The sequence below is a fragment of the Lepisma saccharinum genome, chromosome 13 (assembly GCF_977018435.1).
Source record: "Lepisma saccharinum chromosome 13, izLepSacc3.1, whole genome shotgun sequence".
In the NCBI taxonomy this organism is placed as follows: Eukaryota; Metazoa; Arthropoda; class Insecta; order Zygentoma; family Lepismatidae; genus Lepisma; species Lepisma saccharinum.
In genome coordinates this window covers 10963643-10980819 of record NC_139241.1, presented here as the reverse complement: position 1 = coordinate 10980819, position 17177 = coordinate 10963643, and the positions used below count along the sequence as shown (strand labels likewise).

Here is a 17177-nt window from a genome sequence, read left to right as displayed (position 1 = left end):
AGGTCTGAGGTTAGGCTGTCGAATCCCAAGGTCTGAGGTTGGGCTGTCGAATCCCAAGGTCTGAGGTTGGGCTGTCGAATCCCAAGGTCTGAGGTTGGGCTGTCGAATCCCAAGGTCTGAGGTTGGGCTGTCGAATCCCAAGGTCTGAGGTTGGGCTGTCGAATCCCAAGGTCTGAGGTTGGGCTGTCGAATCCCAAGGTCTGAGGTTTGGCTGTCGAATCCCAAGGTGTGAGGTTTGGCTGTCGAATCCCAAGGTCTGAGGTTTGGCTGTCGAATCCCAAGGTCTGAGGTTTGGCTGTCGAATCCCAAGGTCTGAGGTTTGGCTGTCGAATCCCAAGGTCTGAGGTTAGGCTGTCGAATCCCAAGGTCTGAGGTTAGGCTGTCGAATCCCAAGGTCTGAAGTTTGGCTGTCGAATCCCAAGGTCTGAGGTTTGGCTGTCGAATCCCAAGGTCTGAGGTTTGGCTGTCGAATCCCAAGGTCTGAGGTTAGGCTGTCGAATCCCAAGGTCTGAAGTTTGGCTGTCGAATCCCAAGGTCTGAGGTTTGGCTGTCGAATCCCAAGGTCTGAGGTTTGGCTGTCGAATCCCAAGGTCTGAGGTTTGGCTGTCGAATCCCATGGTCTGAGGTTGGGCTGTCGAATCCCAAGGTCTGAGGTTTGGCTGTCGAATCCCAAGGTCTGAGGTTGGGCTGTCGAATCCCAAGGTCTGAGGTTGGGCTGTCGAATCCCAAGGTCTGAGGTTCGGCTGTCGAATCCCAAGGTCTGAGGTTGGGCTGTCGAATCCCAAGGTCTGAGGCTCGGCTGTCGAATCCCAAGGTCTGAGGTTCAGCTAACATGTTGAATGATCAAAATTCAATCTTGCCACCAAGTTCCCAGGTTCAAATCTCCACCAGGAAAAGTATGTGTTATTTTATCAGTTTCATCTAATCATCATTAATTTTAGCCTTCCTAATGACATAGAGGTAATGTCATTGCCTTGTAATCAAGAAGTCCTTTTTTGATGGCACATAGTGGTCCGGGCCCCACTTTAAACTGTATGTCCAGTCCAGATTAGCCTTTCTTTTTTAATACCACTTTCTGCATAAGGTGGACTTTGAAAATAAATTGTCATTGATCTTCCCTGCCATGATACCCTTCAGAGTCTAATCTTTTATTCTTATTTGTAACGGGTGGAGATAGTTGGTTTTACTTGTATCACTTATCTCTCATGTTATTAATTGTATGATCTGTATATTTCTTATTTGTTATTTCAGAATAATCCTCCAATGGCAAACATGGGCTATGATGAACAGCATCCCCCTGCTCAGACACCTGGTGCAATTTCAGAGAAGGGACAGGCAACGCCTTTCCACGAGGATTACGAATTTCCAAACTCTGTTGGCCCTGTAAGTATTAAGTTCTAAATGCCATGATCATGGTATAAAATTGTGGGAACAGTAACCATTTTTATAACAACAATGCAAGAGTTGTTTCAGTGAAACCATATCTTGAGCCGTAGAAAATAAAAGATAATGTACAGTTGACTCTGAGTTATATGCATGTCAAGGTGAAAAGAAAATAAGATGTATAACTGATAATTACTTACAAATCAGATTTAGATACCATTATTAAAATACTGTAATTTTATCTATTTTGAGGAAGAAGATAAAGGTTATTTCTGTCATAAAGTGGTTAATTAATGAATCTAAAAATTTGATTCTTAAATACATTACATTTGCCACTTTATTAGTGAACACTTCGACACTGAAATACTACAGTAGACCAGAGATGTCCAGCCTCGGCCTCCAGGACCATTGCGAGGCTGAGGCTGGAGGCAGAGATGGAGTTCAGAGGCTGAGGCCGAGGCAAAGATTTAGTTCAGAGGCTGAGGCCCTTTGAGGCCAAGTTGGAGGTCGGAGGCTGAGGCTGATCGTGAGCTTAGAGGCTGAGGTCATGAGAGACCGAGGCCAAGTTGGAGGCTGAGGCAATGTGAGGCCGGAGGTCGAGATGGAGTTTGGCGCCTGAGGCCATGTGAGGATGGTGGCTGGGCCTCGCAAGCATATCAAATGAACAGCTCTCCATACACGATAGCAGAATCCAGATCTTGCTTCCAATGGATTGGATCTGGAATTATTATGAAGTTCGGACTTTGTGAAACTGTCTTTGTCCTTCAGAAAGGAAACCTGCCTTTTACCAGTTGTTGATATAAGCCATGCCATAGGTGATTACATTCCTTTATTTGGCATCTCGCTTGGCTCTGTATTGCGTAGGATGCAATCGGTCCCTTCTTCTCTGTTTTACTTTTGTCAGATGTTATCGAGGGTATTCTGGATAGAAAGTCCGTAACTTCTGGACTATCTACAAACCACATCCAGAAATTGTACAGTCCTTGTCACATGCCTCCTGTTCACCACCTCTGTTAGGAAACGCGAGGACACCAGACTTTACCTGAGGTGCTTATGTTCTGAAAAGAGTGAAAATACAGACATGTTCCATACCTCGTAAAATTCTATGTTAAAACTAACATGATTATTAATATTGTGTAATCATTAGCCCCTTCTATTAACACACACACACACGATTTCCCATAAACTGTTGAAGAAATTAGCCAACCTTTTGTCAGTTCAGACCAGAGATGTCCAACCTCCGGAAGCCGGGCCTCAGCCTCCAGGAGCCTTGCGAGGCTGAGGCCGGAGGCTGACCTAGAGCTTGGAGGTTGAGGCAGAGTTTTAGTTCGGATGCTGAGGCTGGAGGCCAAGATGGAGTTCGGAGGCTGGGCCTCGCGAACCTGAAGTCAAATGGCCATCTCTGTAGTAGACTTTATAGTTTTACTAAACCAATTTTTAGAAAATCCAGTTTCGGTTTTATGTGGTCTAGCGTCCACTTCCCGTATAAATTTTACTTTCTGGTGAAGCGTGTAACTTTTTCTCTTCCTGTTCTCCATGGCCGACCAGTAGCAACTGAAAACTGTCACTGTTGTAGCTTGGTTACGTACAAATAAGGTTAATTAACACATTTTGTAATTATATTTTGCTCGGACATACAGTAATTTACGTATACAAAAAATATTTTTACCTTCTAATAGTACATTTATGTAGTTTTGCTTCTGAAATATTTACTACAGAATTAACCTATTTTCCTTGATTTGCATAAGTCGCGGAATAATCCAACCTTTAGAAAGAGTGACATCCGTAAATAAACTCTAAAGTTTCATGTTTAGGAGTTTACTTTTTGCAGGTCATTTCATGTGTCATGACAAAATATGGTAGGAAAATGCACCCCACACCTTTCAAAAACCTCACAAATGAACATTAAAGTGTGTTATTTCAAGTTCGTGTTTCCATCAAAAACTAAATATATGTGCCTCTAAGTATCGGACAGCCTGCTTGCAAGGGTATCCTTGTGGAAGTTACTCTGAGAGTGGTTCAGAATGTAGGCAGGGATGAAGTAATATCTCCCAGCGAAGTAGCTGTAATTCGCAGATGTAATAGTGAACAGTATGGAATTTTACAGGACGTATAAATTTTGTTTCTTATAGAATAGGAAATACATGAGAAAGACTTGATTTGGCATGGTAGCTCAGTTGAAAGTTCTAGTATGGTATTTTGAAGTCCATGTTTTGAGTTTTGATCAAATCATTTTAACTTTTTCACTACGTCACTGCATATAACATATATAAATCAACAGGTGCAAATACAAATTACCAGGTTGTATTTCTTTAGTAGTAATAATTTTAAATAAATTATAAAAATGAACTGGCCATTTCCCATGATTTTTCACTTTGTAACGGAACGTTATGCAACACCGAGAAATGCAGTGCTGCGCCATTCTGGCAGAATTTGAGCATGCACCTCCTGTCTCACAGGATGTGTATCAGCAGTATTTGTCGGCCGAGAAATAATAGAAAATAACTTCCTGAGCACTGCAAATCCATAACATGATTTTGATCTCACTTTCTTCTACTATAGAATAAACATGGTGGTTACAGAAGTGAAACCTTGGGATGCTAAACACGGTGGAGGGAGATGGCAAGGGTTGGTGACTCATTGTATGCGCAAGAAGATGTCTTGATCGGCTTAGCAAAGCTTTATAACTAAGAAGCCATTTCTTGAATCTGTATTGTACTGTGCATTATATAAGAGATATAATTGTTGCTTTTCCCCATCAAAAACAAGGGTGTGCATTATACGCGTAAATACATTATTATGTATGTTGTAGATGTTTAAAATAGAAACTCGTAAAGCAATTTATATTAAAAACTTTGTTGAGGTTAAAAATGACTCATTGATCATTCCTTTCTGTTAATTTCCAGCTTGACGAGCAACAGGTGGATGAAACTTACGAGCAGTTTGAAGAACGTGTTCTCAACAAACGTGCAGCACACATGTACCATATAGTGAAGAGCAAATTGGCGAAGCAAGACAAGCTGTACTTATCAGAGATGACGCATCGCAACAATCGCAAGCAGGTTAGTACATTACGTCAAAAGATATTGATTTGGAAGAAGATAATCGTGTGCCAACTTGCTCATCCTTCCATGTAAATTTTCAAAGAATGATCATACATACACTGTCCAGCCTTATAAAATATGCCACTTTATGTGAAATGGGGTGTACAAGCCTGATGAAACCTCAAGAAAGGTGACAACATTGACTGTTCGAAAATTTACGTGGAATCATGAGTTAGTTGGTATCTGATTCTAATTCCAATGCTGGCCCATGTGTAGTTTGTAAAAAAATGTCTGTTAACCTACTGCTTACCATTTAAATGCATGCCATTTCAGAATCTGTGAATTACGATTTAATTTTCCTGTGCGCTCTTGATTCTGCAGTGCTGAATTTAAACATTAGTTTATCCTCACATAGAGAAACGCCTAAAGATCGCAAAAGAACAGTATTGAAACCAGGCATACCTGAAAATGATAGTTTTCATTGGTGCATCGTTCGGTGGACAAGCTTCTGTCCATTTCCATTCCTTGTATTTTTTGTTTCTTAGCAACAGGTGTTGCACCACCATCACTTTCACCACTTTCTTCACACTCCACATCACTTTCACCCTCTCCATTTTCACTACCCTTAGAAGATTGTGAGTCACTCTCCTCATTATCACTTCATAATTCCATGTTTTCCTCCTCATCACTATCATAAAGCAACTTTTCAATTGCCACATCAGAAACCGGTCTCTTATTCTTTGTGCCGTGCTTGCAATGAAGACAAAGCACTGTATGAAAAGATAATTTGCCTCAACTGCATGCAGTGGTATGAAAAATGTAGCGGAACATTTTCTAAAACTTAAACTGCAAACTGATGCCATGTGTTTGGAAAAATATGATTTACAAGCACTAGCTCCTCAACTTGTCGGAATGACTGCACGGTAAGGTGCGAGTGTTTCAGTTCTGGCCATCAATTTGACAACTAGGTAAGCAGATGGGTTAAATATAGGGGAAGAATGTTGTAATTTTATAAAAAACAAAACAAATAATTAGAACGATAAAAGATGCTTTATAAGTCTGTCGTAGCTTTTAACTCCATCTTGGAGTCTTCATCAGGGCTGGTCAAGAAACTGAGAATTCTGATGTTGCCACATGGAGTCAAAAGCTTGGACAGACTTCCAAAGTGTCTTTTATCAAGCTGTTTTGCATTGTGTTTAACTATTTTCATAATGTTGGAATTGTCATTATCTAATATCACAATTGAGGAATAAGTATTTATTAGGGATGGGACCGATTATTTTACCGATCCAATATATTGATAAATATCTTATAATTTAGTGCAAAATTCTACCATTTTGTTGTAATATTTATGGATAATCTCGATGCCCTACTTTCTAAAAAAGTTAGTCTAAATATTCAAATTCTTTTGTACTACAGTCACCTCGAAACACATATTTGTTAAGGAGATCAATGAACATTTCAGGTTCTTCAAGTACCATATCTAATTTTATATCGGATCGGTAGAATATCGGTATCGGTAAATTTTATATCGGAACTTTATCGGTATCAGCCAAAATTTCATATCACTAGTACAGGGTATTATTCTGTGAAATCTAATAAACATATGTTATTGTGAGACATGCGCTTCGAAAGGTTAACTTTCAAAGTTTAGTTCCCATGCAGTGTTTCCACTTTCTACCGCTGGGAGTCAGCAGCGTGCAGGAAAATGACGTTGACTGGAGAACAGAGATCTTTCTGTGTGCTTGATTATTAGGGCTCGGATTTTTAGGTGCTAAAAATCAGAAAAATATTTATTTTTTATGTGCTCAAAATATGGAAAATATTTACACTTTATGTACTTAAACATGGAAAATATGCATTTTTATGTGCTAAAAATGTTGAAAATTTCTGCTTAAAACAGCTCTACTCACCAGATGAAATTAGCATGTTTTGCTGAAAAATGGTGAATTACAATACACCACAACTGTCATCTTCAAATTGTCCATTACAAAGGACTGACGATTGTCTCGAAACAGTGCCTTATACTGCGAAAATGTTCGTTCTACATCACATGAAGTCAACCTCGCATACTTAAGGCATGATATTTCACTCACACTTAAATATCCAATATTGTCTTCCTGTTCACCGTCCAAAACATTTGAAATGTTACACATCATTTTAAAGCCAGAATTTTTTGCCATGACATCTTGGAGTTTTCTGCGAAGCAATTGTGCCTTTGGTCCATTAAGTTTGTTGAGCTTGCTCTCCACGTCACAAACTTCTTTAACTGCTTCTGACAAAGGAATGTCCGTTGCTTCTAGTTTCTTGATTGTATTACATAGGAAACTCAAATTTGCAGAAATATAAGCCAGGTCATTTCTTAATGTAGAGTCACTCAACATACCTTGAAGAATTTCAATTGAAGAAGCATCATCTTTATTCAGTCCATTAACAACACATGAAAATTCTTCAAAATTTTCTGCATAGTATGCAACAGCATTAAGCCATGTTCCCCACCGCGTAACTACAGGTGATCATGATCAATGATTATCATGTGAACAAGTCTGTGATTAGTGTGCAACGGCATTTCCGTACCAAATATCGGAGAGAACCACCTATGGGGGAAGCCATTCGTAAGTGGTATGAATATTTCAGAGATTCAGGCTGCATCTGTAAACGATAATCGACTGGCCGTCCGTCGACTGGGGAAGAGACAGTGGAACGAGTGCGCACATGTTTCGTGCGGAGTCCACAGAAGTCCACCTACCAGGCAGCGAGAGAACTTCTACTTCCACAGAAAACTGTCTGGTGGGTTCTGCGGAAACTTTTACAAATGAAACCCTATCGCTCGCAACTAGTTCAATCCTTAAAAGACACTGATTATGCTTTGCGTGTGTCCTGCTGTGCTGATTTCCTTGCATTAATGGAAACTGGTTCTCTGAGAGGTTAATTTACAGTGATGAAGCAACTTTTCACCTTTCAGGGAAAGTGAATAGATACAACGTAAGGATTTGGGGAACTGCTAACCCCCATGAATTTGTGGAACACTAACGTTATTCTCCCAAAGTGTACGCCATTTGTGCCATTTCCCATGAAAAGATTTACGGGCCCTTTTTCTTCCATGAAGGTACCGTGACAGGACTTGTTTTTCTTGATATGCTGCAACTATGGCTCCTTCCACAGTTTGCAGAGGATAGCGCAGATTTCATTATCCAATTGGATGGTGCCCTTCGCATTCCATGCCAGCGTTCGGGACCATCTCAATGGGGCATTGGAACAACGTTAAATAGGCCGTGAATCTTCGGAGGATCGACCTCTCCTTCATTGGCCACCTCGTTCCCCCAACTTGACCCATGTGATTTCTTCATGTGGGGTTTTGTCAAGGATCATATTTACGTACCACCACTTCCAACAACATTGGATGACCTGGGTGCCCGCATCACAGCAGCCATTGCTGATATTGACCGCAACATGCTACACAAGGTTTGGCAGGAGATAGACTATCGGCTTGATGTGTGCCGTGTTACGCGAGGTGCTCACATAGAACACTTGTGATTTGTTTGATAAAAACTTTGACAGTTTACCTTTCTTAGCACATGTCTCATAATAACAATTGTTTATTATATTTCACAGAATAAATGTCTGAAAATTGGGTCCATCATTTTGACTTACGCTTGTTTATTGTTTGAAATAAGCTAAATGGGAATGCATAAATATGTATGCAATACAGCTTTTCTGAAAATCATAAAATAAGTGAGAATTTTGTCTATGAAGTAGGAACAATATACATATGCATAACCACTTCTTCTCTGGTTTCCATTTTCTCCTCACTATCAGCTGACATTTTACTTGTTTCTTATTGGCATGTGTACCATCAAGCAATCATGGGAAGAACGACACGTTGGAGCAGATGTATTTTAGCTTGGGTTATTTGTTTCATAAATTCTTCAAGTGTTAACATTTAATCAATTAAATCGACTTTTTTCACACATTAAAAGAACTGTAAAGATAAAACTTGGTGAACATGCACATTGATTATACTTAATATTCCTAAAAATGTTCACAGTAAAGTAGTGTGACTATGGCCACACATTTATGGGGATAAAATATCAAAATTTCAGTACAAAAACTGGCCACATTTCAGGATCAAAGGCTGTATATAAAATGCCATATCAATGTTAAAATGGTGAATGTAATCCTAAGTTTGATTTAAAAACTGTACTTATTACACAAATAAGCATTTCTTTTCTAATAGCACATTTATATAGTTAGAGTATGAAGTTTATTCCTGTGTACAGGAGACCATTTTTACTTCTCAAATATTTACAGCAGAATTAATCCATTTTGCATGATTTTGCATATGATAATTCACTCAAGAAAGTCTTGTGTTATGTAACTCTAAATTTCATGTTTGTTTATTGTGCATTTTAAAGGTCATTTTGCATATTTTTGTGCAGAAAAACATGCCTTACACTTTTCAAAACCTAAATATGAACATTACATGTTATTTCAAATTTTGTGTTCTCGTCAAAAATTAAATGTGATATGACAGGATTATTATTATTATTTGTTTCTTTTCTTCCTTCTAAATTGGATATGTAATAATTTGTTCTTGTATTTAACAGGTGGCCCAGAAGTTCTACACACTTTTGGTTCTTAAAAAACATCAAGCTTTAGAACTTATGCAGGATGCATCATATGATGACATACTAATTACGCAAGGACCCAAGTTCGATAGTGCAACACTTTGAAGTGATTGTTATTTTTGTTAACATGTGTTGAGTTGGGAACAGACCATCATGATCATTCAGCTTCTTTTGGAAGACTGAAAAACTTGTCAAAGTGAAAATTCTATGCCTCGATTGAAAAAGTCATACAGATACGTTTGCTTAAAGAAAGTGAGCATTAGATGACTAACCCCGAGATATTTTTATTCATGCGAGTGAGCAGTGTAGGCATTGCATTTGTACAATATTGCAGTACGTGGGTGGTAGACTAGAGGTAACATTTTGTAAAAAAATAAAATTGAATGGCTTATGGAAGATGGAAAGAAAAACTGGTGCAAGATCAGTAGTTTTTAAAATAATGGCATTGTTGTTGGCTATTGTTCTGACAGATAATGGATAATGGTATGTTATTTTTCATGGGAGATCACAAATCGAATATTCAAATATGCATGTACAGTGTGAGTGCATGTGTGTTTGCGAGTAACTGACAATACTAGCATAGAGAAATTATACTTTATCGCATTGTTTCGTATGCAGAGTATTACTACAATATACTGCCAGTTGTGTAAAATGATGCATTTGTATCGTTGTCCATCTTTTATAAAAATGTGACTTTTTTTTTATTAATGCGGCTCTTAAGTTATTGTAAGTTCTTATTTTCATTTGAACATTTTGTGCTATTTCTGTCATGTATATTTCAGTCAAGATCTTTTATTATTGTTCGTGTGGTGATTCCACAAACCTAAGCTTACTCTTTCTTTGTGCAAAATCAGTATCCATTTAAATCTTGATAATGCGTATGCCTCTCTAATCATATGTTCATTTTATGTGTGTCCGTGTGAATGAATGATCCAACCATTTGGCTTTGTACATACTGATTTGAGTGTTTGGAACGGTGTAAATGATTTATAAAAAGTTAGAATAATACATTGTATTATATTTTTAAGATTTGTTATTTACTTCATCATAAATAAAATTATGTATAGATATAAGAAAACACATTAGACTTCATTTTCATGTTTATCTTGTACTGTACAAACAACAACAAAAAAACTAGTACAGAAATCATGTGACAGATTATTATGTACAGCTAAGTAGTAAAACTATATAAAGAGCACTATTTTTGTTTGCTTGGTGTTGTCACTGTTTTTATGCTTGATAGGTGAGAAGTGGTAGTTTTATGTTCACAGTTGCACTTGCTTTGTATTGTCTAAAATGGGAATGATATATTACTGTTTACTTTGACATCATCGTGCAGAGTTTTAGCCGGATGTTTCCTAAGCAGCAGTGCTTTGTTGAAGAGATTTCTGGTGAAACTTCTATAATTGTAAATTTCCTGTTACGAGCCACGTGTGTGGTGTATCAAAAAAATATGGGGTCAGGTTTACCAATATGTATTGCTGGAATACTTTATGTAAATGTGCAAGCGGTCTATAATTCGGGTGATCAAAAGTTACTACATGCATTTGCCAATTTTAAGTGTCCCCCTTCCCCAGTTCAGTGTCCGAATTTTCCTACTTTATTACCAATTGATTAACTTTTATTGAATAATCTTGGATTATAAATCTTCTCCACGCTATGAGTTCTTTTTCCACAGCCCCCTGGAAGTGTGGAATGTTTATAATGTGTTTCTTAGTGCACCAAGGGAAGTGAGAAAGAAAAAAATAAATTTAAAATGTGAAAAAATGTAAAACTGTGTGAAAATTTTAACATGTTACTTTATTGGGACCATGAAGATTGACTACAATGTGCGGAAAATGTGAAGTCTTGAGTTCCATTGTGACAGCATTGTAAAATACCTCCTTGCATCCTCATCCTTTGTCACAATTAATAGAAAACAAATGAACAGCCCCAACCCCTAACGATTAATTAATAGACAATAGCAAAATAATATACCTTTCATAGTCGCAATTTCTATGCTTGGCTGTTGTTGTTTATCGTACTGGCACCAACATGCCAATGTTCGAAGGCAATCGTAAAACATTTTTGGCATATCACACACCTATTCTTAATGCAACCTGAAATGGACAGTTGAACCTGAAAAAACATGATCAAATAATTGAATATGTATGCTGGTCCTTTAAGCTTTGAACTACGTACCTAGCTAAAATACATGGAACTGCCTTAAGAAAGTTATCAAAAATCTCGAGTATCTTTATTTCACTAAATAATAAACCATTATTCTCTTGATTGACACTTTTTTTCTTTTAATCAAAAATTTTCTTAAGTACTACAGATAGAAGTTTTGTGACAAGGATATTTTCACAATAAATCTTAAGAGGCTCACATCAGCTTGGGTTCAACATTGTGGAACTGAGTGTGGATTTCTGTGTATTTGAAAGTCACCTTTCACCCAGTAACAAATTTCAGATTTTAAATTTGGTACTAAATCTATGACTAAGAATTTTTTTCCTCTAAATTTATATATATTTTAGTAGAATTATCCACACCAAAGAAACCTTGCTTTTTATTTTTGTATTGTAGTTCTAATATGCGCCTCCATTGTTTCAATGGTTAAATTCAAATATCTTTGCAGATGTTAAAAGTATAAAGTTAAGTTTATGTAGTACTACAAGAAGTATTTTTTTTTACAGCAAGCGTTGCACACTTACATTTCTAAATAGTCAACTCAACCTGACACACAAGATCCAAAACTTGAGTGAGTGAGTGAATGTGAGAGAGAGACAGAAAAAATAAATAAATATATTACTGCTTAATCACCCACCAAGTATATCAGTGTATTATTGTAAAATATGAGAGTTATTTTAGTTGTTATGCAATGTCATTTAATATAGTGAAAAAAGTAAGTTTTTACATTAAATATACCAAGAGAAATTAAGTATTGGCTGAAACTCTCTGCAGTCCGACTATCTTGTTGGGTCGGCTAATGGTGTGATTTTGCAATAATGTGGCATAAGTTAACCTTTTACTGAACTATTTAGAAACAGTTGAACTGCAACTGTGTTTTACAATTTCTCTGCATTTTAAGTTTTATCATCTTGGTCTCATGAGTAACTGTGAAACTCAGGTTTTGCTTCATTCTGCTATTAGAGCTGAATACTGGTAGATTGATATTTTAATTTTCAAATAAAGTTCTGAACAATTTTGCATTGTTATTGGGGGGGATCAACTCATCTCTAATAAAGATATCAGAAAAATATATTCTTTCAGCGCTAGTATTCTACATTTCTAGAAAAGTATATGCCATTTATGTACATATCTTATTTCGTAAATGTTGTCACATATTGATTGCAAAACATATTAGGTCGAATTTGTAAAATTGAACAATGTATGCATGAATACCCATGTGTTTGAAGGTGGATAGTTTCAGTAACTTGGAGCTATGGTTAGATACATTACAGCATGATACGCAAAAACTTTCATTAAAGAATTGGAATTTTCTTTTCAGTACAAGTGTATTAGCATGTTTTTCAAAACACTAATTAGCAGTCTTTATTAACGTGTTACATGCAAGTGTTCTGGCAAAGGAAACTGTAAACTTAGATGATTCTTCTGAATGTGTAAGGTTGAATTTCACACTGAGTTCGAGCTAGTCAAGTACAGATTTAAAATGAACAGCCACACTCATCATTTAAGAGTGTACAATAGATGTTCCGATTTCTACTGTCAATTGTGATGTTCAAATGCATATCTTCTTTATGGAGGCTCTGTATTTGTACTATGCAGTTCACTGCTATTATATCAGATTTTAGTTCTAAATCACACCATTTGTTCATAGAGAAAATAATGTGAAATTTGTTATTGACCCACAACATTCCATGTAATTGACATACTTATATGTATTTTTAACTTTTTTTAATCCGTGTTTTTCTCCAGCTTTACTCTATCTGCCTGCTGGATATTTTAATATTCATGTTAATAGTGTGTAATTCCATCGGATCCATCCACGTTGGAATTTACTTCAGTGTACATTACTTTTTTTATGTATAGTGGCAGGTACTTCTGATTCTTAAGCATAAATTCATAAACTTTAATTTACATTCAAAGTTTACAGCTGCTAATATGGGTAGTTTTGTTGAAAATGTGCTGCAAACTTTCTTTATCATGAAAGTGTTGAATGAATGTAATTTGAAAATGAAATGGTGTGGTATATACAGAGGAACCCCAATTTGCATTCCCTTATTTTAAGTTTTTTCATCTTTGAATAAAATCTAGGTTCCACTGTACAGGTCATTTTTGTAATATTCTGTTTTAGTATGTGTATTAAGATATGCTGTACCCAATGTAAAGCTCATTGTTTAAAGTTGATAAGGAATAAATAGCAGGAACCACTTTAATACCAAAAAAGTAGCCGGAGCATGGTGCTGAGCTCACAATTTCCCATACAGCGTCAAAAGAGAGAATTGGTCACTTTCAATGTGATTTGATTGTTTTGTACTAACCACACAAAAGAACTTTGTTTTTAATGCTTTGGATTAGCAGAAGGGTGACGTATACAGTTAAACGTTATGCTGCAAGTTTTTAATTACAACTTCAGAACATGTTAATGGCAATAGAAAATATATTTTTCAGACATGTTTGTTTATTCCAGCATATCAAAACTCAGTTGAATGCGAAAAGTATCTGTTGTCCGAGAAAAAGCAAAGCAAGTTACATTCAAAAGTATAAATTTGTGTAGCACATGTTTTTTTTTTCCAAGTGTCTTACTATTTTTTCATGTGTAAATGTCGGTGTTTACATTTTATAATGAAGTGGTAGGTCACTGCATGATTATAAGTGAAATTTGAGGAAACAAACAATTCTGTATACAAATAGTACATGTAAAAAGTGCAATATAAAAGGTTACAGATGTGTAAAATGTAGTTTCGCAAAATATTTGGTGCAGAATTTTGAACATGCATGAATATCACTTCTAAAATGATTATTACATATTTATTTTTGTAAACAAGCCTGAAGAATATAACTTAAAAGCTCATGCCTTAAATAGAATTACAATAATTCAAGTTAAATTGTCAAGTGTATTTTTTTCTGTAATTTGACTCAAATAACGTTTACTTCACAACAATGTGCTTAAACTCTGCAGATGATGGTGTTACAAAATGTGCATAGAAGCTATTGTTAACAAATTATTGGTATAAAGACATGTACAGCTTATGCTCGCAAAAGGACCAATACAGTGATTAACATATTTGTTAATTGTGTAGTGAGGTGGAGTAATATATTACATGTTGCAATGTTGTGAGTGGTATAATGTTAGAAGACAGAATCAACAGTAGATATTTGTATTTCATTCAAGAAAAACATATGTGCATAAAAATATCCTTATTTATTTAATTTTGGTTTTCTGAAAAGTAAACAAAGCCAGTTTTTCATTCATGAATCATTGTAGATCTTGTCACATCATATCACAAGGTGAGATGTGATGTATATATTTCATCACAATGATGTATAAAGTACAAACCATTAAAACAGTTTAATTTCTTAAAGTGTTTGTCTTTCTGTGTAACAAAGTATTATTATTATCCTTTTATTACATCCTCATTGTCGCAAACAGTCAAAAGTGATGCAAGTGACGAACAAGTTTTTTGGTGCCCGATTTTCATTTCCTCCACCCCTCATATTTACATGGCCTCGGGCAACTTCACTCTTCACAGCCTGCTTTAGACAGAAGCATTTCCTTCAAACTTATGCTAGCATAAATGTTTCCAAAAATCGTACAAGGCTCATTCAATATATAACTGGAAATATGTTGTAACAAGTATTTATTACAAGCACCAAAATAACTACAGTACTATGTTTCAACATAGCCCCCCCCCCAAGTTCAATGCACCTATCCCAGGGCACTGATTCCACAGGGGGGGAAAAATCTTTTGGATGTGTGTGTAACCACTCGTGCACCGCTGACGGGAACCTTGATCCACTTAGTGAATCTTTCAGTGGGCCAAAGGTGTGGAAATCTGAAGGTGCAAGGTCAGGCGAATATGAAGGGTGGGGTAAGCACTCAAAACTTTAGGTCCTCGATGGTAGACAATGTGACATTGGCAGTGTGTGATAACTAGAGGCATGCATATTTAGTTTTTGACAAAAACACGAAATATGAAATAACATGCTGTAATGTTCATTTTTCATGTTTCTGAAAGGTGTGAGGTGCATTTTGCTACCCTGTTTTGTCACGAAATAATGCAAAATATACTCTTAATCACAAAATTTACCGTTTATATACCGACGAGACACTTTCTGAAGTCTGAAGTATCCTGAGAGTTATGCAATTCACGGAAAATTGATTAATTCTGCTGCAAATATTTGAGAAGCAAAAATGGCCCCTTTATACAGGAATACACTTAATACTCTGCTAACTATATAAATGTGCTATTAGAAGGGAAAAGTTTTTGTGTAATAAGTGCAGTGTAAAATCAAATTTAGGATTATATTCACAATTTTGAAACCAAAATGTCATTTTCTATAGCACTTTTGATGTGATTATTCACCGTTATAACACCGAAATTTTATTTTATTTACCAAAAATATGTGCCTCTAGTGATAACGCATTGTCATGGAGCAAAAGCACACTAGTGGCCACCAGACCACGTCGTCTCTGTAGAATGGCTGGTTTCAGTTTTTCGTGCAAAAGGTTGGAGTAGGTGGTACTGTTTACATTATGAGCTCTGGGCATGTAATGTTCAAGAATTGTTAACATGATCTTTCCGGCACTCCATCGAGCACACACCTTCTGCAGTCTGGGAGACTAAGGATATTGCCATTCCATTGTTATCCTTTTACGTTCTGTTTCATAGAAATGAACGCAACTTTCATCTCCAGTGACAATACAATGAAGAAGTGCCTCACTGTCAGCTTCATAACGGCACACATCAACACGTCTCCATTTCTGGTGTCAAACGTTTTGGAACACACTTTCGTGAACCTGAGTATGTCATGACTGATATGGTGGGCTGATCCTACGATTATTTCCATCTGGGAAGCAATTTCACTGACAATAATACGCCGGTTCTTCCGTATCGAGTCCTCAACTTGAGCAATGTTGCTTTCCGTGACTGAACTAACGGAGGAACCTGGACGCAGAGAATCAACACTGGTTATGCCCTGTTTGAACTTCTCATCCCACTCGTACATTTGTGATCGACTTGTACAGTTGTCTCCGTACTGAACTGTCATGCGGCGATGACTTTCTATCCATTTCACGCCTTCACTCAACAAAAATCTCTCGACACTTTGCTGCTCCAGCTTGGAGCACTCGTGTAAGTGTGCCACCATCTTTTGTAACTGTTTCCCAGCATCCCAGCTATGAAGATCTTTCAGATGCCTTCACAAAATAACAATCATGTTCGTATTTTACATTTTTTATACTACTTTTCCAGTTATTTATTGAATGCATTTTGTAAAACATTCAGGATGTGTACCAGTGAAGAACGTCAGATTATGCTGTGGTCAAGAATTTTTGCTGTTTTTTACAGCACAGCGAGTTTTCATTGTTATTTACTTGTATTGGGATTTGATAAAATTGAATAATTCGAAATCTAAAATTGTATTGAGTTGTGGATAAAATTTGTTTCATAAGAATTACATTCTTGTGTATGTGAAGTTTTGTAAAAATATTAAATAACGTAATGTGGTCATTCTCCATCTAGGATGAAATCTGAAGCATTAATTTTTAAGATGCATTAGTAATTAAAGCAAATTCTTGTTAAACTACACCTTTAATTTTCATCTTAACCGGCCTTGTTGTTGGGGTTCTCATTTAATAAAAAATATCTGTTTTTCTTAATTTGCAATTATACATAAGCAGGGCCCCATTAAATAATAATAATAAAATAAAAGGGTGGGGAAAAGGTCAAGAATTTCAGATTTGTTATTTTGGTGGATACCCTGACATTCTTTACAGCAGACAATACTTTACACAGAAGCATTTCAAGTAACATTTCAGTTAGCATTAGCGATTGCAATGTGAAGCACAAAGAGAACATTAAATAATATATATAGCATGATATGCATATAATGTTACGTGCTTCTCCATAATGTTATTTGGACATTCGCTTGAAAGTTAAAACTTACGTTTGTGTGT

General features: G+C 36.4%; 2 protein-coding genes across 4 annotated transcripts in view; one reads left to right on the top strand and one right to left on the bottom strand.

The window, feature by feature from the left end:
* vtd (RAD21 cohesin complex component verthandi) overlaps window positions 1-14583 on the top strand; it is a 41627-nt gene extending 27044 nt beyond the window's left edge. For all 3 annotated transcript variants that reach the window (XM_083133853.1, XM_083133854.1, XM_083133852.1), the window contains 3 exons: window positions 1252-1383; window positions 4290-4445; window positions 9035-14583. In XM_083133853.1, the coding sequence (XP_082989979.1) occupies window positions 1252-1383; window positions 4290-4445; window positions 9035-9160 (414 nt within the window). In that variant the 3' untranslated portion in view covers window positions 9161-14583. The remainder of the gene's footprint in view (window positions 1-1251; window positions 1384-4289; window positions 4446-9034) is intronic.
* Window positions 14584-15865: 1282 nt separating this feature from the next.
* Window positions 15866-16369, bottom strand: LOC145996696 (protein GVQW3-like). The gene has a single exon (XM_083133214.1). The coding sequence runs from the start codon at window positions 16367-16369 to the stop codon at window positions 15866-15868; it is 504 nt and encodes a 167-aa protein (XP_082989340.1).
* Window positions 16370-17177: the final 808 nt, after the last annotated feature.